This window comes from Sinocyclocheilus anshuiensis, unplaced genomic scaffold, assembly GCF_001515605.1.
Source record: "Sinocyclocheilus anshuiensis isolate Anshui unplaced genomic scaffold, SAMN03320099.WGS_v1.1 scaffold288, whole genome shotgun sequence".
NCBI lineage: Eukaryota > Metazoa > Chordata > Actinopteri > Cypriniformes > Cyprinidae > Sinocyclocheilus > Sinocyclocheilus anshuiensis.
This window is the reverse complement of record NW_015558570.1, coordinates 296,730-320,494: the sequence shown is the minus strand read 5'-3', so window position 1 is coordinate 320,494 and position 23,765 is coordinate 296,730. Positions and strand designations below refer to the sequence as shown.

At 38.1% G+C, this 23,765-nt stretch overlaps 1 protein-coding gene across 1 annotated transcript in view; it reads left to right on the top strand.

The window, feature by feature from the left end:
- LOC107679602 (hepatocyte growth factor receptor-like) overlaps positions 1-23,765 on the top strand; it is a 65,931-nt gene that overhangs the window by 27,760 nt on the left and 14,406 nt on the right. The window contains exons 3-10 of the mRNA XM_016475199.1: positions 10,034-10,225; positions 13,687-13,821; positions 14,084-14,263; positions 15,452-15,612; positions 18,277-18,379; positions 18,831-18,967; positions 19,231-19,395; positions 19,512-19,611. Coding sequence (XP_016330685.1) covers positions 10,034-10,225; positions 13,687-13,821; positions 14,084-14,263; positions 15,452-15,612; positions 18,277-18,379; positions 18,831-18,967; positions 19,231-19,395; positions 19,512-19,611 — 1,173 coding nt within the window. The remainder of the gene's footprint in view (positions 1-10,033; positions 10,226-13,686; positions 13,822-14,083; positions 14,264-15,451; positions 15,613-18,276; positions 18,380-18,830; positions 18,968-19,230; positions 19,396-19,511; positions 19,612-23,765) is intronic.

Sequence of the window (23,765 nt, the reverse complement as noted above, 5' to 3'; positions counted from 1 at the left end):
AGTAGTAGACATATTAGGGAAGTAACACGTAACATTTTAATTATATTTTGCTAAAATGAACGAAATGACTCGAAAAAAGATTCGTTCATTTTGCTGAACGAGACTCGAAGGTCCGAGTCGGTAAAATGATCCGAACTTCCCATCACTATTGTAAACTCATGGATTTGTGGCCCCGCCCCCACTGGCAGATTCAACCACGGTGCGGGATGCATAGTATTGTGTTTATTAAACATTATTTTTCATAGTAGCCTATGCTCTCTTCGTTCCTTGCTCCTCAGTCCGCTCAGCAGTGCACCCGTGACAGTCTGTGAATTAATTAATGAAATATGTTAAGAATGAATAATACACAAACACATTTCCAAACCTGTAAAAGGTTATTTAAAAATAAAGCATTCATGAATTATTTTATGACAAACATTTTACTCTCTTAAGTGCACTCATTTATTTAGCCTATTAATTATAATAATAATAATAATAATAATAATAATAGCTATTATTATTATTATTATTATTATACATTTAGGTTACATATGCATTTAGAAGAAGGTTTTATCCAAAACGACTTACAAAAGAGGAACAAATGACTCCAAAGTCAGTCACAAAGCCAGGTTTATTATACAATAATAATCAAGTGCTAAGATTATCACAAAGATTTTGATGCACATCTTTCTTAAATCGTTGTATTCCACCTCGTACCGTTACAATTGATAGAGAATCACTTAAGAGAATTTGCTGTAGGCCTATTTCACATAATAATATGCAATAAAACAATATACAATATGATTCGTTAACATGTAGGCTACCTAGGAGCTTGCTGCATGAATCCGTGAGTACAGTTTACAAACCCAAGGGAACGGATTGCGAAAGCGTGCGCACGGATTATGAATTTGTGGGTACGGATTCAAAATCCGACGGTACGGTTTACAAAATCTGAGCGCACGGATTGGAAATTCGTGAGTACGGTTTATTAATCCGTGGGCACGATTTGTTAAACCGAGGGAACAGTTTAAGAATTCGTGAGTACGGTTTATAAACTGAGGGGACGGATTGCAAAACCGTCGCCACGGATTGTTTTTTTTTTCTCCTACAGGTGACTTCCCGGGCTCCGTACTAAGCGATTATCGGCCGATAGTGATCGGTAGCCGATCAATCGGAGCACCCCTACTTTTACTGTACATTATCATATGAACCATCATTACCACGTAATAGTAAGAGATTCAGAATAAGTATGTAACTGCTCTGACTGATTCATACTGAAAGTATTTTGATTCAGAAAAGATCCGGCTCATTCATTTGGGAATAAGAATTCACTGGTCCCATGGTATGTTTTTGATTCTTATGAGCCGGTTCTTTTTAGAGAGTCATTAAAGTGCCCGTTATGCCATTTTTAAGGTAGCTAATATTGTTTTATGAGTCTCCTAAAACATGCATGCTTTACATGCATGCAAGGTCATAAAACACGTTAGTTTTCCCAAAAAATTGATTTAATTTTACCTAATTTCTAAATGATTAGTATACGACTCGTGCGAAGCAGTTCAAAGAATCAGTCTCTCTAAACCCCTCCTTTCCGTGAGCCCTCACTGCTGTGATTGGTCAGATGGCGCAGTCCTTTGTGATTGGTCCAGAGCCGTAGAGAGATTGGCTCTGGATTGGTCTAACGCGTACAGCGCGTGTCGGAAACGAAACGCCCATTGCCATGACAGAATGACAGCCCTGGAGACTTGTCAATACATAGAAAAATGGTATCGATTGTACCTTACCAATTCGAGCCGGAGTCTGATGATGAAATGGTTGAACTGGCTGATCGACAAGAGACTGATTCGCAAGCACGACTGGAGCAGGACGTTTCTTAGTAGTAAGTGTCAAGTGTTAACAAGTTTGTGGTAATTATAAGATGTGATGAAACAAATTTACTCTCACAGCGTAGGATACAGCATCTTCTCGACATGTCATGATGTTAACCACACGGAAATGTTACTGTTTGTGGGCAGGCAAGTTGGCGATGTAGAACGTGGGCAGACATTATGCAAATGTGTTACTTTGTGATGTAGAGCCATAACAGAATAAGATTCTAATTTCTGACGACTCGCTTATGCGATTGCGAGCTGACTCTTTTTTTTGATAGACAATAACTTTATTTATCGTGCACTGTTGGCTTCACAACTTTGCAGATAGTTTATGTTCACATACAGCTACATGACACTGCATGAAAGGTAATATTCGAAAAGGCATAATAGGGGCACTTTAAGGAACTTGATTTAATGAATCATTCTGTATGTTTTTGATTAAAAAAAAATTACTAAAAAGAACCAACTCAAAAGAGTCATTCATTCAGGTCTTGTTGTGTGCTTTGATTCCTATGAGCTGGTACTTCTTAAAGAATCATTCAGGAATCAGACTACACAAACCATTCTGTATGTTTTTGATTTACTGCTTATAAGAATGATTCATTTGGGAATTGGACTACAGTGGCTGTGGTGTATTTTTTGATTTTGTGTATTCAGAAATTAGAATATGCTGGTCGTGCTGTATGTTTTTGAGTCAATAAACAGAACCAACATCAGAATACATGTTCATGATCCTTTAATGGAACTAAATTACATGAAAATCATTCGGTTCTCCTAGTGTAGAGAGGACATTCGATGCATGCGCTGTGCATGTCATAAGAGACTGTGGTTAAAGGAAACTATTTTACTTATGTAATATTCAAAGGCTGCGTAGCTAAACAGTAGAACAAAGAGTTATCACCTCTGACTATTGTATTCACCAAATCCATCTCCCCTGACTATGGCCGGAAGTGGGTCAGTGCCCCCTTCTCCTCCCCAAGACTTCAAAACAAACAGATGTGTTTATTAATGCATTAGTGTGACCATAATCCCTGAAGGTGTCTGCACAAAAAAAGGCAATCAAAATACATGCCAGCTTCCAGTGGTTTACCAAAAGATAGCACAATGATGCATTGTTCTACCATGTGGTCATGCTTTACATATTGCCGCCACACTCGACTGTTTGTTTTCCATTTGTTGCGTGGTTTTGCACACTTAGTATAATGGCTGACTGGCACTGAATTGTGTCATAAAAAGGATGCCACCTGCGTGCTTTGAATCATAGTGCTGAGAAATAGGACTACGAAGGACAGAATTTGCTACATGCTCATGCTCTTATCATGTTAGTTGTGTTTTTCGGTCAGAAAGAGGGCATTTTGTTAGTAAAGTCCTTGATCTTTGCTCAGAACGTGTAGCGTAGGCTGTGTGTTTTTGCAAAAGCCCACACTGACATAAGGATTTCATCATATCTGCCTCTTAGTGTCAACTACAGGAAAGACGGCTCATGCCAACTCCTGATAAGAAGCCATTTAATGTGTTAATGTCTTCCAAGACACTATGCCTCTTGAAACAATAGATTATCATCAAATAGCCTCTTCCTATTGTTCTAACAGTATTTAGCATACTAAATGTGTCAAGATGGCCTTAACACATGTTCATGCTCAGCTTTTTTATGAGTTTAAGGGCATTTCTTTGGAGCAAAGTTCTCTGAATAATGTCATGCATGGAAATAAATTAGCTGAAATTAGAAACAGAGAATCTGCGAAACTCTTTAAACAGCTCCCAAAATAAAACTCTTGTGTCTGATCTGTCCAGTCAGAGGCACGTTTTGCTCCCTCTGACATGTGAAAAAGCGTAAGATCATAACAGAAAAGCAGGCCCTGCCAAGCCTTTACAGTCAAGATTGGAAATGATTATTCTGGCCAACTGCAAACCAGGCATTTGAATGCTCTGCCTCTCTTTTCTGCCATAAAGGGCTGGATTTGATCTTTTAAAGGGTCTCAACGCTTCATGGTTTTAAAGCCGTGCTCTTTACCCTTTTATCAGATCCATGCTCCTTGCATAAGGGTGGAGGTTTTTATTCCAGCATGCATGTGGACTGTGGCAGAGAGTGATGTTTTGATCGTGCTCGTCTTGACTACTATAATGAATGGGCGTTTCCACTAATGCTTTGAATAGATCCATGCTGCACGAGTAAATAATGACAGACCTCCCGGCCTCCAGAATGGACTCCACACTAAATTATCCCCCGTTTGCTTATGTCTGTTACTCTGTTTATCTAATTGAATGGATGAGCATGGTTCATAAGTACTTCCATAATATGTTTCAGTGTATGTCAATAGAATGATAGCTCTCTCTCTCACTTATGTTTAGCTTGTCGCTATTTTTGCTATTTTTGCTATTTTTGCTAGTGTAAATTGTATAGCGTTGACCCAATCTGTGCCTCATGGCTCATTAACTGCAACGAAACAATGAAAAATAATTAAGTACGATGTCCTGTTGTTTTACCAAATCTCTATGATTAATTGCATTTTAATCATGATTTCAGTTTGATTAATGACCTGTGCCAAAATATATTTTGTCTCACTAGGTTGGTCCAGGTATATTAATCATGGTGCTCTTTGAGCGTATTGTATTGTAACATGCAGCAACAAGTTCAAGTTCACTAGATGGGATTTAACTATGAGCAGTTGAATAAACTGATACATTTTTTTAGCAAACATACAAGCCATTGTACTGGGCCGTGTATTGTTTCCCAGTTGGAAACCTGAGTGAGGAACAAAGTCCCCTACTGACAGATCACTTGACTGCTGGATTGAGAGAGCAAGTTGAGAGGTAAAGAGTGAGAGATGTGAAAATTGAGTAACAAGACAAGATAACATCAAAAAGAAGAATGTGAGGCAAAGCAACATGAGAAAAAAAAATGAAAACAAGAAAAAGACTTCAATAGGAGTCAACAGAATCTTCCATTAGTGTGATAACAACAGGCAAATTCCGAGACAACAGCTGTTAAAAAGTAAGGTATGACTTTGACAGTGTACAATAAACTGATTAAACTGAGAAAATGATTAAATCTCAGCCTTCGCAATATGATTATCACATTAGGCCATATCGCAGTATCAATTTTATTTTCATATATTGTGCAGCCCAACAATAGGCTCTTCAAGTGTTCGTCACAGAAGTTCACAGGTATTAACACACCAGCAGCCAGGCACCAGGACTGCATGGTGACTGCCAGCCTCTTATCCCACATTATTGTCAGCTTCTCTAATTCTCCCCAGACTACTGACTTTCATGACCCAGTAATCCAAGAAAGGTGCATAAACACAAGAATTGGGTTGCTTTGCGACGTGCCGTTTAAATGCACAGGTGGGGCACACCACAATCTTACCCACATGCATATAAACATATACAACATTAGTGAAAACTTTGTGAGATCAAAGGTCACATTATTTTCGTCAAGCAGCTGATGGGTGGCAGCGTGGAGCAGTGACGTTCCAGAAATCTTCATGTACGCTGTAAGTGGTCGCAACTGTACCGGGGCCAGAGGGTTAACAGAAAGTCTGTGAAGGTGACATTTGGTTGTACAGATCTTCTTTCACTCATATCAAGCCTTTTGGAGGTGACGCCAAAGGCCACAAAGCTATAAAGCACCAAAGGTGGGGCACAGTAACCCTATCACTTCAGCATTGTGCTGCACACAATGAGAGCTGCTTAATGTGTCAAAGAGGAGCTACGCACTGGCCCTGCCATTCTTGCAGGATATTTTTTGTGGGATATTTTTCTGCATTCTTTGAAATAATACTCAAAATACTGAACTATGAATAATATTCCGGGTTCAGTACAGGTTGACCTCAATTGACAGCACTTGTGGCATAATGTTTTAAAAAATTATTTCGAATTTGTTCCTGCTTTTCTTTAAAGCTTACATTGGAAGTGAATGCATAAATATTAAAGTAATCAATAGTGCTCTTTCAGTAGTATAGCCACTAGATGTAAACAACATGCATTTTAACACCATTTTAGTGTGATAAATTCACTTGCTAACTCAGTGTTGGTTTAAACAGCTTTACAGGTCAAATAATTTTTAAAATTGAATCGAAAAATTCATGCATGTACAAGTGCTTTCATAAAATTGTAAGTTTTGTGTCCTCCAAACATTGGCCCTATTTACGCTTGTTGTCAGTACATTACTGTAACCTCAATATGTTTTTAAAAGAAAACTTGGCGCAAGTTGAAATTATTTTTGTTCTAATCAGTATAGAGTGCTGCAGGAATGAGTCCTGAAACCCTAAAATGAGCAGTTTTGCACTTCTGGTTCCGTTGTCCTGAATTCAGTGTTTTTAAAATGGGATTTTTGGGGTTAAATGCGTGATATAAAGTCTGTGGTTAACACAAGCTCAAGATATTTTCACATTTTCTTCTACGACATAGATTTCAAATAAAGATTGAAAGAGTTATCGGTAGCTTAGTGGTGGTGATGTTGAAGTCATGTGATCATGGTATAGTTTGTTTATTATAGCCTAATTTTAGCTGTTTACTTGTGTCAATTGTATTTAGGCTTCAAAATTCATAAGTTGTGTTAATTTTTGAAGAATGTCTTTATGAACAAAGCATGTGAGAATCCTAAACTTTTGTTTTACCGAGTATATTTTCTCCATTAATCCAAAAGCCAATGGAAAAGTCCTATCAGCTTTTTGTTGAGGGAACCAGGGTAATGCTAACTTCAGGGTTGGCCTACAAAAATACATCACCCTTGCAGCACTCTATAAACATTATGCCACAAATGCGGTTGATTGAGTGTAACTTGTGTTGAACCCTGAATATTCCTTTTAATAAGTGAAGCGAGAAATGATGAGAGCAAAGCTTCGACAACCCTGCAAGACACTCTGTGGTTGGAGGAGCCTCGGGATTAGAGCAACCGAACCTTGTCAAAACACTGTCTAGGTTTTTTTCATTTCTACCCTTGATCCTTGAAATACCATGAGCTAAGTGGTGGAATGTCTTCCTTTTCAAACACATGGCGAAACGTGAAGTTTATTTGCTATGAAAATAACCCCACAAACCTTTTTTTCTCTTCCTCTAAAACAGGCTCTCAGGGGTGTGCACAGCTGCTGATAGGTCAGGCTTCAGAGATCCCCCGAATCAATTCCAAACCACGGTGCTTTCTTACACATCCTTATGCAAGTCCTATTGAAATACGTGGCAGCTCGGCCATTATGATGGATCGCAGTGGGCTTATATAACCCGGCAAAGTAAACGTGCCCTGCTGAAGGCACATCAAAGGCAGGCTTGTACGCATTTGGATGATTTCCCTGGCCGCTTCTTGCTACATCTGTCTCACTGTCTCTTGTTTTGTCGCTCCCTCAATAAGCAGAAGTCCTCCTCTGCCTCCAGGGGTTGGGATAAACTGGCCTGTAATCCCCCTCGTTTTCGCTGGCTTTTTCACCTGTATACTGATTCTGTGCCTCTGAGCCATCCCACTCGGCCCTGTAATGAGAGCAGGGCCCAGCGCTCGTTCGGCCTGATTTATCGTCTACCTGTATTGTTCTCCGCATCTTCAAAGCAGCCCTTTGAGACATGCCCTCAAAATGAAGCTGCAACCGCAGTCATGCCACTGACTCATGCATCTTATTCACATCGCCAGTGAAAGAGGGGTAGAAAGAGTGAGAACTTTTCTGGCACAGAATGGAGTGTCCTTTTTATGCCTGTCTGATTTTTCATGTGTGTGTTTTTAGTGTTTTTGTCAGGGTGCCTTCACCATACAGTGTAACAAAACACCATCTGAGAAGAGTGAGTGAGCATGGTGTTAATCATTAACCGCCTGTTCTCTCTACTCCAACATTTTAGTCATGGCCTGTGGTGCCAGGGTCTGGTTTCATTAATTATTAATGACTTCTTAACTTTCATACTAGGGTCTGTGACCCTTTGAGCTTGACCACTGTGTAGCCCTCAGGTGCCCTGTTCCTTTTCAGGTTACTCTCTAACTCTACTTGGATAAACTATGATAATTAGAGGGAATAGTTCACCTAAAAAGAAAAATGTGGTCGTTATTTACTCACCCTCATGTCATTCCAAGTCTATATGATTTTTTTTTGCTTCTGCGGAACATAAAAAATATGTTTTGAAAAATGCTACCGAAGAGTTTTGGTAACCATTGTGGACATTTTTTTTTAAATATCCTCTTTTATGTTCCATAGAATATAGTAAGTCATAGTCTACAGGTTTGGAACTACATGAAGGTGAGTGAATGATAATAAAATATGCATTTTGGGTGAACTGTTCCTTTAACTGTCCCTTTTAATCTTATTATTATTTACTCACTCGCATGGCGCTTCAAACCCATAAGGCTTTTTTTTTTCTGTGGAACACAAAAGGTTGATCTTTTCAATATAATGAAAATGAAGGACTGTCAAGCTGTCTATGTATCATGAACGTAGTCCATATGTCTTGTGCACTATATTCCAAGACCTCGTTTTGTGAGGAACTGAAATTTAAGCCATTATTCTTGAAAATCATAGAAACAATCTTGAGAGCTCATGAGAGAAGTCTAATTCATAAATGAATCATTCTTTTGAGTCAGATCTTTTTAATGAATCAGTTGTTACATTCTGAATGATTTTTTCTCAAATGATCTACACTACTGGACTGATCTACGCTACTGTTCAAAAGGTTACTGTTGTTTTTTTAAATAAATGTTTATTCAGAATGGATGCATTAAATTGATCAAAATTGACAGTAAAGACATTATAATGTTACAGAATATTTCAAACGAATGCTGTTCTTTCTATTCATCAAAGAATCCTAAAAAAATGTATCATGGTTTCCAAAAAAATATCAACTGTTTTCAACATTGATAATAATAAGAAATGTTTCTTGAGCAGCAAATCAGCAGATTAGAATGATTTCTAAAGGATCATGTGACACTGGAGATTGGAGTAACGGCTGATGAAAATTCAGCTTTCCCATCACAGGAATAAAGTTAAAGTATTTAAATTATTTAAATTGAATTAATTTTTTTTAGTTTACTATTTTTACTCTATTTTGGTTCAAATAAATGCAGCCTTGGTGAGCATAAGAGATTTCTTTCAAAAACATTAAAAAATCTTACCCCAAACTATCAGGGAGTAATGACTTAAAATGTGGTCTGTCTCTCACGCAAAGCTTGGTACTTAAATTATGACTTTTATCATTTTTCAGCTTGACATCCCCATTCACTTTGATTATATTGAGAAAAGCGGACAAGATTGTCTTTAAAATTTCTCCTTTCTTCTTCCACAGAAGAACATAATACAGGTTTGAAATGATATGAAGATGAATAAATGATGACAGGCTTATCTTTAAAAGTTGAGATATCCCTTTAATTATAGTCAAAATGTAAGTATAGTTTTCTTAAAGGGGGCATGTCAGGGAAAAAAAGGCTTTTTCTTTTTTCTTTTGAAATAATAAGTTGACAGATTATCTAATATTCACAATACAAAGCTCCTTCCCTCAGTGCCTATTTGGTTTAATCAACTTGGACTGCCCTGATGAATGACAGTGCGAACTATGCGGGTACAACCAATCATAACAGAGATCATCATACAATACAGTACATATACAATTTAAGGTACAGTAACAAAAGTAGATTTTAATTCTGAGAGTCATGTAAAATGTGATTCTAAATGTTTTTTGGCATTATAAGTGTACTTTGGGGGAAAGAATTAAATGCTACAGAAGTGTTATGAATATGGCCCCTTTAATATCCTAGGGACCATACAGCCTCTCTGAAACTTCCAAAACTCCACAGGTTGTAGAGATCCCAGCCAAACAAAGCTGGCCACAATCAGAGCTATAACAGAGCAACAGCAAGCCCAATGTTCCTCACAGTTTCCCATGAATTCCTGCCATCTGTAAGCATAGCCGTCAGAATGCGGCAAGGATGATCCAAGCACCATGGGGGAAAACATGCAACTGCATTGGTCAGGATGAAACAGTAGATGCCGAGCTTAGATGGAGCTTTACTGTGTGGGGCCTAAGTCACTCTTTTGCAGAAGTATCTAACCCATAAATTGCATTTGGCATGGTAAACTTGAGGCCAGTCCTCTGGAAAAAATGGCAATGCTGCAGAATTCATCCACACCAATAGGCTATTGAGAGCTTCTGCTTGTTGGCAGGTAGAATACCACTTGTCTTACTTGTCAGTGTGTTTCTGTTTTTGTTACCAGAGCTTTGCAGGAGATTCCTTCAGCTGTGGCAAACATGAAAGAGGCTACCGGCTGGAGGTTACCAGCACCAACCCACGTCGGGACTACTTCCACGGACGCTTCCGGAACATTCTTCTCACCTCCATAGCTGTGGTACCCATCCAAAACCACACTGTGGTCAGCCTAGGCACAGCTGAGGGCCGTGTCATCCAGGTGAGCCATGTTAGTTTTTGCTTCTTTTTGAAATTTATTTTATTTATTTACTGTTAAAGCTAAACTTACATAATGTCTGAATTAGCAAGTCAGCGTTTAGATTGAACTTATGAGTTCAGCATGTGTCGTAGTGCTAGAAGTGTGGCTGACCTCATTCTGGGAAAATAAATGGTGACGCATTTGCAGAATCTAAAATTAAAACCGAATATATTTTTTGTCAAAGTCCTGTTGTTGCCAACGCTATTTCCCTGTTTTATTGTGCATGTAAATAGACGGGATGTAAGTATGTGACTAGTGAAAACAGCTCCGAATGAAGGAAAATGCAGGTGCCAGTGGCAGGTTGGGAAATATGGTCTTTTCCTGTTTGCATTTGAGTCACCTTTGACCTCTGAGCAGCACTGTACAAACTCTCCAATTTAAAAGCACACAAGGTGAACCTTTGCCTATCAATGTTTTCTCAACGTGTTCATTGTGCAGGAGTGGCACCGACCCAAATGTTGAATCTGTCCTGCTTGAGCACCAAAAATGAGACTATTTGCTCACAGGAGTTTTAGATAGAAACTTATGGTATTTTGTAAATACCACAGGAAGATGTTTGAAAAATGAGTGGCAAGAGAAAGAGTGACAGCTGCACCGAAGCGTGGCGGAGAAACCGAATGGTACGTTAATAGTAAGCACTGGGCTTCGATGACACGTCCTCGCATGGCATTTTCTTGGAATGGCTGCAGCTGTCGTTCCCTCTCTTTCTCTCTTCCTTTTTTAAATTTTTTCCTCTCAACTATTTCTCGCCTCTTTTGTCTGGATGTTGAGGCCTGGTAAGGGGTGAGTGCTAGTCCAGCTGTCCCATTTGAGTGGGAGATTTTTCAAAGACAGAGAGTGGGTGAGTGTTTAAGAGGCCTTGACAATGAGAATGCAAAAAAAGATTGTGAGAAAGACTGATGAAGTTGAATAAAATATGGAATGCAAGTGAGTAGTGGGTAATTGTGTGAATGAAAGTTTCAAGAGCCCCACAAGCTTTTTAAAAGGTTGGGGAGGGGGTGGGGGGGGGCGCAGGGCAGTAGCAGTCCCAGTGGTCCTTATTCTGTATGAGGAAGTGCTCCCACTCTGCCACACTCTCGGTGAGAAAAACTCAACACCTTGCCTTGTGTTTGTGAGCAGGACTTCCCTTACATACACAATGAGCTGTAATTCACACAGTTATTAGGGCTTTGCAGTGTGTATTTTTCCCCAGAGTGCGTAACATTCCTCCTTCAATAACAGGTCCATTTGTAGCCATTTTCTGCCATGCCTGGCTTAATTAAGCCTGGCTTAGCTTGGTCGCTTCTGGGGCTCAAAATCCTTTCATGGCTTAATGCTATTGGAAACTTTCTGGGCCACGTGAAACTTGCCAAGTTTTAGCTCTGGGTTCTTGTTTTGGAATCATGAATGTAGCACATTGTATTTGTGCAGCACAAAGACACAGAATAATTATATTTAAATTTTAAAAGAAATATAATTTACTATTTATATAATATATTATTTTAGTATTTATATATTTTTTGATCTGCGTACATATATATATATATATATATATATATATAGAGAGAGAGAGAGAGAGAGAGAGAGAAAGAGACTATATTGACTATATGTATAGACTATAAATAATTGACAATTTATTAATAATATTATAATTTTAAAATAATATATTATTTATATAACAGAAATTGCTATATATATATATATATATATATATATATATACTGTATATATAAACATATATAGACTATATATAGCAGACTATGTTTTAATGTCTGTAAAAGATATACAGTATGTGACCAGAGGAATTTCCCTCCCACACTGTAGGAGGTTTTGGAAACTTGTGTTCCTGTAAATCTGTACTTGCAGAGCTTGCATGGACTACATTGGATATTGTCAGGTAATGCAAAAAAAATGCTATACGTGGCAGCACCTAAATCAACTGCTTTTATTCATGTAATAAAACAGTGTTGTGAATTGCTCTGACTACATTGTATTGCCCCAGTGAAAGATAAAAAATAAATAACTCCTGAAAGAAATAGCTCCTTAAGGTAACAACTGAACATTGTCACTTTTTACAGTCCGATCTGATGTTACTAAAGATTGGGCTTTTAAAACAGACCACAAAAGGAGTCACATTAGTGCACTATATTGAGTGAGATGGAGATATGTCACGCACACCATCCTAAAATCACTAAAACCACAGTAATGACATACTCTCCACCACCAGATGCCCCATGCTCAAAGCCCAGGGCTATTAATGATGTGATCCACTGATCGCTAATGGAGCACAAGCACTATTCAGATGTAGGCTGTCTTGGAGGCCTGTAATTGCAATGTAACCATGATAAATGTTAGTCCAGGTGTGTGGATGGAGCCACTGTTCTGACACCTCCCAACATGCCAGAAAGACAGAGGTCTTTACGTCTGCACTTGCCTACGGGCCTAAGCTTTTGTCTCTTCCCACTCCTTGACATCAACCGCAGTCATCGCAGTTCAATCTGTCATCTTTTACCCTGAAAGGCAGAGACACTGGTTATTACAGTATCCATAGCAAAGCAGAGGCTGTCCCCTTACAAAGACTGCCTCTGGATTGCACCTCCTTTGATGCTTCCTCTTTCCCAAGAAAAGTTCCAGACATGATCTGTAATTGAATGTTTTATAACCTGGAAGGAAAAAATAATGGGTTTGCATAAACTCCAGCTCATGCAGTGAGCTCATTTTTGTTTTTCAGGAATATGATCTTGTATAATCTCACATTTTTGGAAGTGGTATTTCACCCCAAAATCATAAGCAAAAAGTTATTTTATTTTATTTTATTTTAAAAAATGATGAAAAGATTTATATTACTGTGTTTGGGAGCAAAATACCCTTATTTCATTGTTATGAAAATAAGGTCACACTGACAAATATCTTAATGGTCAAGCTCAGGTTTTGTAAGTGGTGCCAGCATTATGTTGGTGAATCAATATGTCATATTTCCCCCATTTTTATTTTTTATTTCATTTTATATTTTTGATTTGATTTGATTTGATTTGATATTTTATTTTATTTTTACAAAATAAAATCCATTACTAGATTCATAGGTAAAATATCCTTTTTTTGTCATGAAAATAAGGTCATACTGCATAATATCTTAATGGTCCCTAAATAGGACTCCTTTATATGGAAAAAACTTTATGAAAAATTAGACCAATGTCATGTGACCTACTGTTGACCTGATCCAAATTGTGTCCTCTATAAATAGCTTACACCAGAACCACAAGGTTTATATCATTATATAGCAGCATTTAATCACCAATGTGGAATGCAGACTTATTCCAGTAAACGATAAACATGCTATTGAGGTCTTTTTGTAACCATGCACATTCTCTATTAAGGTCCTGCATTTACCGTTTAGGCTTTTGATGTGAAAGGCCACCCATTTTTGCTGGCATCCTCCACAGGTGGTGGTTTCCCGCTTTGGCAAGACGGAGCCGCATGTGGATTTCCGCTTGGACACTCTCCCTGTGTCCTCCGAGATGGCCCTACTGTCTCCACAGCGTCATGACGGCTCCTTATTGTTGGTAACAGGAAACAAGGTGAACGATACGGCCATTCTTAAAAATGTCTTTGGGAAACGGGTCAAACATTTTCAGGAAAATCACTTGTGAATTGATAGCAAACACACTGGTGATTTAAGGCTAACTGATATAGTAAACAGGGTATGACTGCAATAGAGAAACAAAGAGACCTCAGTAAGTAAGTCACCTCCTCTGAAAAATGTTGTCAACATGTAGCTTTGCATAAAATCATCTGCTAAATTAATAAATGTAATTTAAAATGTAATATCATGTTCCTCAGGTCTCTAAGGTTCCTCTGAAAGGCCCTGGATGTGAACAGTTGTGGACTTGTAGCTCCTGTCTTCTGGCTCCAGCCTTCATGGGCTGCGGATGGTGCAAGACCAGCAATCGCTGCACGAGGGCTCCTCAGTGCTCCCCCTCCCATTGGATCCAGGACTCCTGCCCCCTCCTCATCACCACGGTAACCACCCCGGCCCATCACAAACAACATTACCATGGTTTTAAAGCAACTAATAGCACATAGCTAATAGAATAAGTGCTTTCTAAGTACAGAGAGCACATACGAAACTCTGACCTTCATTGATTTTGCTTGTTTTGCGGTATTTTCAGGGATAAGCATGGATTTCAATGACCTCTTGGTTTCTTTTAAAGACGTAAATTGATTCTAAATATCAGAAAGGATTTGTTTGCCCTTCTGTGCCTTCTCTAAATCCATGCATTGCTGCAGAGCAGCCAGAACTATATTTGTATTTGTGTAAGATCTCTTTGCTTATGATAAGTGGTGATCTGAACACTTAATTATTAACTCCAAGCCTAAATGAGGCCTTGTCCTCCATGTGTTCAAAGCAACACCATCTGCTTATCAATAAAGAACTAACATCTCAGAAGCAGGACACTCAGAAAACACATTTTAAACACATATTATGAATAAATAGTAAAAATGTATTTATTAAATTTTATAACATTTTTTTATTTTTATTTTTTATTTTACTTTATTTACTTATTTATTTTCTAAGTAAATAAGTAAACTTAATTTTAAAAATAAAAATCAATAACATTATTTACTTATTTATTGTTTATTTATTTACTTAAGTAAACAAATTTGCTTATTTAATAAAAATTTTCACTTTTAATTTACTTTATATTTAAGTAAATAAATATATGTAATTATTTACTTTATTTCTTTGTTTACTTTCATTAAAACAAGTACATTTATTTATTTACTTAAGTAAATAAATACATATTTAAATAAATATATTTATTTTATTTTATTATTTTTTTATTAACCTGCAAACAGCTTACTTACAGTTGTCTGAGCATGTTAAGCTGGGATATGTGAAGTATTTTACCACTGAAAAAATGACACACTTCACCTTCAAGCAACTTAAAGAGCACTTTTAAATCGAGAGACTAAAGCACAAAGGAACAGGAAAGTTTCTTTGTTCTCAGTTTTTGGCCTCTGTCACCATTTACTGGAAGACTCCCTGCCTTCAGAGTGTCCATACAACCAAAACAAATTATTGTCGGTAGTTACCAACCTCATGAGCAGAGAAAATGCTTGGCATAAAGAAACACAGCAGGAGGTTTAGACACTGAAAGAAAAATACTGTCACAGTTTGACCTCACAGCTTCTTCTTTCTTTTTCTAGATTTCTCCTTCCTCTGCTCCACTCGGAGGCCACACCAACGTGACAATCTGTGGCAAAAACTTTGGTATCAGTAAGAAAGATCGCTTTGATACCAAGCTCATTGATGTGGTGGTTGCTGGAACAAAGTGTAAATTGGAAAGGAAAGACAGTAGCAATAATCGGTAAGTTGATATAGAAATATATAAACCTTATACTTGAATGTAAGCAAATCCTCTTGCACTCCATGTAAATACAACTTCAAAAACACGCTAGGTCACATTCTCAACATAGTGCTCGTGTTGCAACCCTGCAGAACATTAAATTGGTCTGCAAAAGTGCACTATTGTGCATCTCAGCCTTCCATGTCAAACTTTCGTACCATTAAGACACAAAACTCATGAGCTTTGTGCCCCCGGACATACCACCCTACAGCCCTCCTATTGTGAGAGGAATGGAGAAATTCCCTCGGAGAATAGCTCCTGTGTAGTTTCTGCCGAGTAGTACGGTTATCATTAAATTAGCGTAGACTAATAGCCTGCTTACTCCACTGGTTTACAACCACGTCTTGTTCGCTGTTTTTGTGGCGGGAGACGTTTATGTCTTTGTGTTGTATGTCAGGTTGGTCTGCGGAGTAGATCATGTGAACGCATACAGCACTGACTCTGTGGTCAGGGTGCGCAGTGGCAAGGAACAGGCCCATAAAGACGGTTTCTCATTTGTGGTAAGAATCCTCACAAATCACTGTACAAGTGTTTCAACACACAGTATCAATTAATGTATTTTTGACTTTCTTCCAGTATTGCGGTTTTCATAGTGCACAAGGACCCAAGGATGTTATTCTATTATTTTTTCCCACTTATTTGGAGTTGGGTTAGAGTTACACGATGTCCTAACTAGCCATCAAGTGCATTTTCTATCGGTACTGTAAGCAAAATGCTGCCATAAAGTCACAAAATATCAACCAAATAGCATGTTTGTATAATATGTACTATATAGATATGTAGACTTTGGAGCAGGATTTTGGACCAATGAGATCTCTACTCTGGTTGGGGCTACCTAGCATGATGCAAAAAATAAATAAATCCATCCAAATATGATGCATGTGATTTCTGGCAAAGATTTTTAACGTAATATGGTTTTACTTCACTAACACAACATTTTATCTGTTTTAGAACCCAGTCATCACAGAGATCTTCCCAGAGTTTGGACCTAAGTCCGGCGGAACGATGCTCACTATCATGGGTTCATTCCTGGATAGTGGAAATATGCAACTGGTTACCGTGGGCAATGCTACCTGTGTGCTGCAGAGGTTTATATATCTATACAAGTTTATTCTTCCATTTAAAAAAAAAAACACTTAAACATTTAATTTCTAGTTTTAAATCAAATAAATGTAATTTTTTTTCTTTACAAATCTACTAAAAGTCAGAAAATGTTTAAGCATCATAGCCATTTTTCCAATTAATGGGAGTGAAAAATAGATATTTGTTCTTGTAATGCTTTTTCCTCAGTTGGTCAGAACAAAAGTGGCAGACTTGTTACTTACTTGTTCAGATGACAATATCCGGTAAAAATTCTTATTTGGGTCATATATTCCTAGACGTATGCTAGAATCTGTGATTTCCTAAGTACAGTATCCACACCAGTGCGGTGACTGACAGCCACACATCAAAACATTAGATTCATCTGCGCTGAGGAGCCGTGTCAGTGCACAACCCACACAAAGAAAATTATTCTGCAAATAACTGCAATTGCAGGTTTCAAACAGATGGCAACAAAGAAACAGCTTTAAGTAACTTAAATAAATAAATGTTTATATGAATATATAAATAAATGTTTTTTAATTTATTTATTTTATTATTATTTTTATTAAATTAACCAATAAATGGCTTACTTACAGTTTTCTGAACATGTTAAGCTGGGATACGTGAAGTATTTTACCACAGAAAAAATGACACACTTCACCTTTAAGGTACTCAGCTGGTGGCTCAACATAAAGGGCACTTTATAACCCAAGAGACTAAAGCACAAAGGAAGGTTGTTTTGTTCTCAGTTTTTGTCTCTGTCACCATTTACTGGAAGACCCCCTGCCTTCAGTGTCCATACACCGAAAACAAATTATTGTCAGTGGTTACCAACCTCATGAGCAGAGAAAATGCTTGGCATAAAGAAACACAGCAGGAGGTTTAGACACTGAAAGAAAAATACTGTCACAGTTTGACCTCACAGCTTCTTCTTTCTTTTTCTAGATTTCTCCTTCCTCTGCTCCACTCGGAGGCCACACCAACGTGACAATCTGTGGCAAAAACTTTGGTATCAGTAAGAAAGATCGCTTTGATACCAAGCTCATTGATGTGGTGGTTGCTGGAACAAAGTGTAAATTGGAAAGGAAAGACAGTAGCAATAATCGGTAAGTTGATATAGAAATATATAAACCTTATACTTGAATGTAAGCAAATCCTCTTGCACTCCATGTAAATACAACTTCAAAAACACGCTAGGTCACATTCTCAACATAGTGCTCGTGTTGCAACCCTGCAGAACATTAAATTGGTCTGCAAAAGTGCACTATTGTGCATCTCAGCCTTCCATGTCAAACTTTCGTACCATTAAGACACAAAACTCATGAGCTTTGTGCCCCCGGACATACCACCCTACAGCCCTCCTATTGTGAGAGGAATGGAGAAATTCCCTCGGAGAATAGCTCCTGTGTAGTTTCTGCCGAGTAGTACGGTTATCATTAAATTAGCGTAGACTAATAGCCTGCTTACTCCACTGGTTTACAACCACGTCTTGTTCGCTGTTTTTGTGGCGGGAGACGTTTATGTCTTTGTGTTGTATGTCAGGTTGGTCTGCGGAGTAGATCATGTGAACGCATACAGCACTGACTCTGTGGTCAGGGTGCGCAGTGGCAAGGAACAGGCCCAGAAAGACGGTTTCTCATTTGTGGTAAGAATCCTCACAAATCACTGTACAAGTGTTTCAACACACAGTATCAATTAATGTATTTTTGACTTTCTTCCAGTATTGCGGTTTTCATAGTGCACAAGGACCCAAGGATGTTATTCTATTATTTTTTCCCACTTATTTGGAGTTGGGTTAGAGTTACACGATGTCCTAACTAGCCATCAAGTGCATTTTCTATCGGTACTGTAAGCAAAATGCTGCCATAAAGTCACAAAATATCAACCAAATAGCATGTTTGTATAATATGTACTATATAGATATGTAGACTTTGGAGCAGGATTTTGGACCAATGAGATCTCTACTCTGGTTGGGGCTACCTAGCATGATGCAAAAAATAAATAAATCCATCCAAATATGATGCATGTGATTTCTGGCAAAGATTTTTAACGTAATATGGTTTTACTTCACTAACACAACATTTTATCTGTTTTAGAACCCAGTCATCACAGAGATCTTCCCAGAGTTTGGACCTAAGTCCGGCGGAACGATGCTCACTATCATGGGTTCATTCCTGGATAGTGGAAATATGCAACTGGTTACCGTGGGCAATGCTACCTGTGTGCTGCAGAGGTTTATATATCTATACAAGTTTATTCTTCCATTTAAAAAAAAAAACACTTAAACATTTAATTTCTAGTTTTAAATCAAATAAATGTAATTTTTTTTCTTTACAAATCTACTAAAAGTCAGAAAATGTTTAAGCATCATAGCCATTTTTCCAATTAATGGGAGTGAAAAATAGATATTTGTTCACGAGCCAATCACCACTGTCACGCATATATGTCTATTTAAAACATTTTCTATGTGTGTGATTTCTGTGTGCCTTTCAGCAGTATTTCAGCCACAATGTTGACATGTCGGACACCACCTCAGCCATCACCATCCCAACACAAGGTACAGCTGCACATTGATGGAGTGATTCGTGAAGCTCCTGTCAGCTACACCTACAACGAGAACCCACACATCTCCAGCGTCCAGCCCAAGCATTCCTTTATCAGGTCAGCCCTGCAGCCGACATTTAGCTACATGTAGTTGAAGTTGGGGTTAAAATGGAAGAGTGAACAATTTTGCATTTAACAGCAAGTTTTTCTGCTTTTTGCATGTGTGTCCACAGTGGAGGAAGCACAGTGACAGTGAATGGTTTCTACCTCCACTCAGCCCTCCAACCTCAGATGGTTCTCACTGCCGCCACAGAGGGCAAACTCTTCCAAGTGGTGAGTCTAGATGGCCCACACAGAGTGTCGAGACATCAAATACCTCCCCTACCATGTCACAGGCATGCTATTATCATTAACCCACTAAACACAAAAGCAGATATGAGAAATAAAGGAAGCAATGTTTCAGAATTGCAGTTGTGAAGAGGAAATGGAAAAATCACACACAATGTTCTCTATATGATTGTCACTTTTAAAAAAAAAGGATATTTCCAACTCTAAAAACTCTAGAAATAAAAAAACAAATTAAAATAACTTATTAATATTTTTTAAATTTGTTTTTTTTTTACTGGTTTTTGTTTATCGAAGTTTCTTCATCCATTTGGAAACACTTCAACATTTTTTCCTGTAATTTGTAGAGATTTTAAATGTAATTTATTTTATATATAATGCGTGTTATTTTTCATTCACTTGAAACTTACAATTTTTTCAAATTTTTTATAGTCTAAATTAGTTGCAATTTTTATTAATTTGTTTTATATACGCGTTTCAATTTTCATCTAAGTTTCTTCATCTATTTGGCGACACTTTTCATTTCTAGAGCTTTTAAATTGTAATGTATCTCGTTTTTTGTCTATCCAAGTTTCTTCATCCATTTGGAAACACTTCCACACCTCATCTCCTGAGAGCTGTGGTTTACTTGAACTGCTACTCTCTCAATGGGACCAGACAAATACTCATTTACACACAGTTTCCCCTTATCTGATTTCTGTGGGGGTGGAGTGTGGTCGTGCAGTGGTACAGTGCATGCGAACAATGCTATCTAATCTTAAGCATACAAGTCCCGTCATAGTCCAAAAACGGGTTCATGCTTACACATCTTAATTTTGATTGTGTCTCTTCATTTCCAATCACTCTCACAGTTTCCCTCCTCAAACATCAGAGTACATACAGTAAATATCTCACTGATTTGTCTCAAATCAAAGATACTTTACTTAAAGGCATAGTTCACCTTCAGTTGCTGGTCCCCATTGACTTTTTTCCATACTGTGGAAGTCAATGAGGATCAGCAACTGAAGGTGAACTATCCCTTTAATACCAAGTGGGCAGTGCCATTTTAAACAATGCACACTGAGTTTGTCAATGATTTTGAGCTTTTGAAAGAGAAATATTTCTGCCTTTTGTTCTTAATAAGGCATCCAGAACACAAAATGAGCAGAGACTGCATGAAATGCAAGCTATCCTTTCAAATGATTTAAGATGGTCCCGCAGCTGTCAGCCTGTAAATTCTTCTTTATAAACAGTGGGGGTTGGGACAATATTCTTGTCCTAATTTGTGAAGCACAAGAGGTTTATTGTTTTTTCCCCTCTCACTTTTATTGGGGAGCATCGTGGAGGAATACTTCCTGTCTTCTGTCAGCTTTTTTCTCAGTAACACTGACTACAGCTGTGTAATCCTAGTTGATCTGTCATCTGTTACGCTGAGGTTCGATCAACGATGGAAACAGAAACACAGTCAGTAGCTCAGGTTTCTTGTGGGCTGCATTCACCATCTAGCTGCTGACAGGCCTGAAACGAAAGAAAAGGGGACACTGATCTCAATTTCTCGAGAGCACTGTGAATCCTTCTATCAGTTGCATTTCAGTTCTTTTTGCAGTCAAGCTCTGCGGGCCAAATGAAGGAGCATTAAGAACCAAGGCAAATTGTGGTGGCTCAGGAAAAATGGGTGAAATCTCAAGAGCGTTCTTGAATATCTACATCTGAGATCTCAGCTAAATCTGGGGATCAGCCGATCTCGCCTTTCCCACCAACATGAAAAGCATTTTTACAGGCTGCAGCTTGTCGTTGGCGATTGGCACTGTCCACAATCAGGAGCGAACCTGAGAGGGGCTTTATTTGTTTAGGGCTATGGCATCTTCTTGGCCAAGATTTCTAGATGTTTCTAACCCAGGGTCATGTTCAAGTTTTACTTTGTCCTAGACTTGCCTAAGGGAAGTAAAGGGTGTTAACAGGATTCTAACATGCTCCAGACACCACAGTGGGGTTTCTATCAAGATCAACACCTGTTTTTGGGATTCAAAGGGGGTTATTTTCATGCCAGATCCCTCTCAGTGCAAACCAAAATCTGGTTTTCTCATCTCAGTTTGTTCTTACTGACACCTTACTCCATGTTGCCTCATAATATCCAATGTCCTCAAAGTTCCTGTTCCTTCCTAATCTTTTTCCCCTTTAAAAGTTCACATTGAAAGGAACCATCAAAGAGAGTTATATCAGAGCTAAAACACCTATAAGAGAGTTTACCATCCAAATCCTGCAATAAAACATCACTTTATCTCCCAATGAGAATATCTGTTCCCCAAACACCGATTTGAAGCATTTTCAGTGTCTCCCATCATCCTTTGGCTGCTTTCTTTAGCAGCTGTTATCCAACCCCCCCTTAAGCCCTTTGAGATACTTGATCCATTCTAAACAATTAGACGTTGTGTTTGTCGAGGAGCACACCAAGCCAAACTGCTTTACAAGTATTTGACTACTCTCAGCGGATGAATCTTCAGATCTCTAAATATGCAAAGAGTTGCTAGTCAAATATACAAGATGTGTGTTCATTTGCATGGACTTTTTCATAGTTTGCTCTCCACAGTGATGATTCTTAGGAGCTGTATTTTTGTTTTCCATCTGGGATATTGCGCAACACAGAGCATGAGCGAAGAAGGGAAGATATTGCCATAAATAGTGAACAGTGAGTAATAGCAATCAGTTTTTGGTTAAAAAGCTATTTATTTTCATACATTTTCTCTAAATTTGTTTCAGAGAATCTGATTTTTATGCGAGCTCCCAGGTCATGGCCTTTACTGCCTTTTTGGCAATATAAAATATCAATGCAGGGCTTAAAGTTCTCCGGCACCGTGCCGGATCTCCGGCATGCAGCGTTTGACTGCGGAAAAAATAGTCCTACATTTAAAAAAAAATCTTGTTGATTGATATCACTTTCGAGTCCATGAGTCGCCTACCAATGTTATGAGAGGAGCACAGCTTTCACTCTCGACCAAACTAACATTACTAGCCAATCAGAATGTTTTGTTCTTATAAACACGAGAGCGCATAATAGTATCCAATTGCGGAGTCGTAGCCCTGATGATTGGAGAAGCGCGGCAAAAAGCTGCGAGGCGCAATGGTCAAAGATGTCCATCTAGCACATATTTACATAGAATAACTCAGCGGAAGCTTTAAATAAAGCATTAAAGAATAAAGCAGCGGAGCTTTGTAAACAGCTCAGAGTAATCATGTCATCTCCATAAAACGATATGATTGCCAGAACAAATTTACCGGGATTTTTGAAAAGGTCCTGTTCACACATGATCTATTAATGGTAACTTACCGGTAATTTACCAGTAAAGACTGTATGTGTGAAAGGGGCTAAACTCTTCCTCTGCATATGCCGTGAATTTGAATTGCTTAACGTTCATCTGGAAAAACAGTGTGCATTATCTCACTAGATTTGTAATGTAAATAATTTATAAACCTTTGCCAACACAGGAGAATACATCAAACTATGTCTAAATATGCCATGTATTGTACATCGCGATTTCAAAATAAAAGTTTCTGCATGTGGCCAAATATTACAATTAAATGGATTTAAACATTGTTTAATCACGCAGTAAAGTGAAATGTCACCAGGCCGTTGGCGCCCTCTGCAGGTATTTGTTTTAATACATAATGTACTTAAGTTGGTTATGTTCATATTATGTATAGGCTTATTGCATTATGTATTTTAAAAATGTTGTTCAATACAATCATGTAATTTGTTGGTTTTGATATTTTATTTGAGCCAATTATTATTGCCTCATCATTAGTTTATATATAAATAGTCATACTAAAGCCTGGTTTACACTTAGGTCTGTTTGTTACTAAAAAATGTCAGATTACTCAGTTGTCAAAATAATCAGTAGATTACTGATTATTACCTCAAGCGTGTGACGGAAATGTTACGCCCCTTAGCATACTGTGATGCCGTCTCCCAGCAGGACGAGACAAAACCAAAAAAACCCATTACAAATGAGGCATTTGTTGCATCCAGTGGGGACATACTAATTACTGATTATAATGACTTATACTGTCTTTTTACGCATTGCGTTGCGTATCGCGCTGCGTAAACATAAAACCATGTCTGCATTTGTGATCGGAGAAACAACAAACAACAAGCCTACTCTACA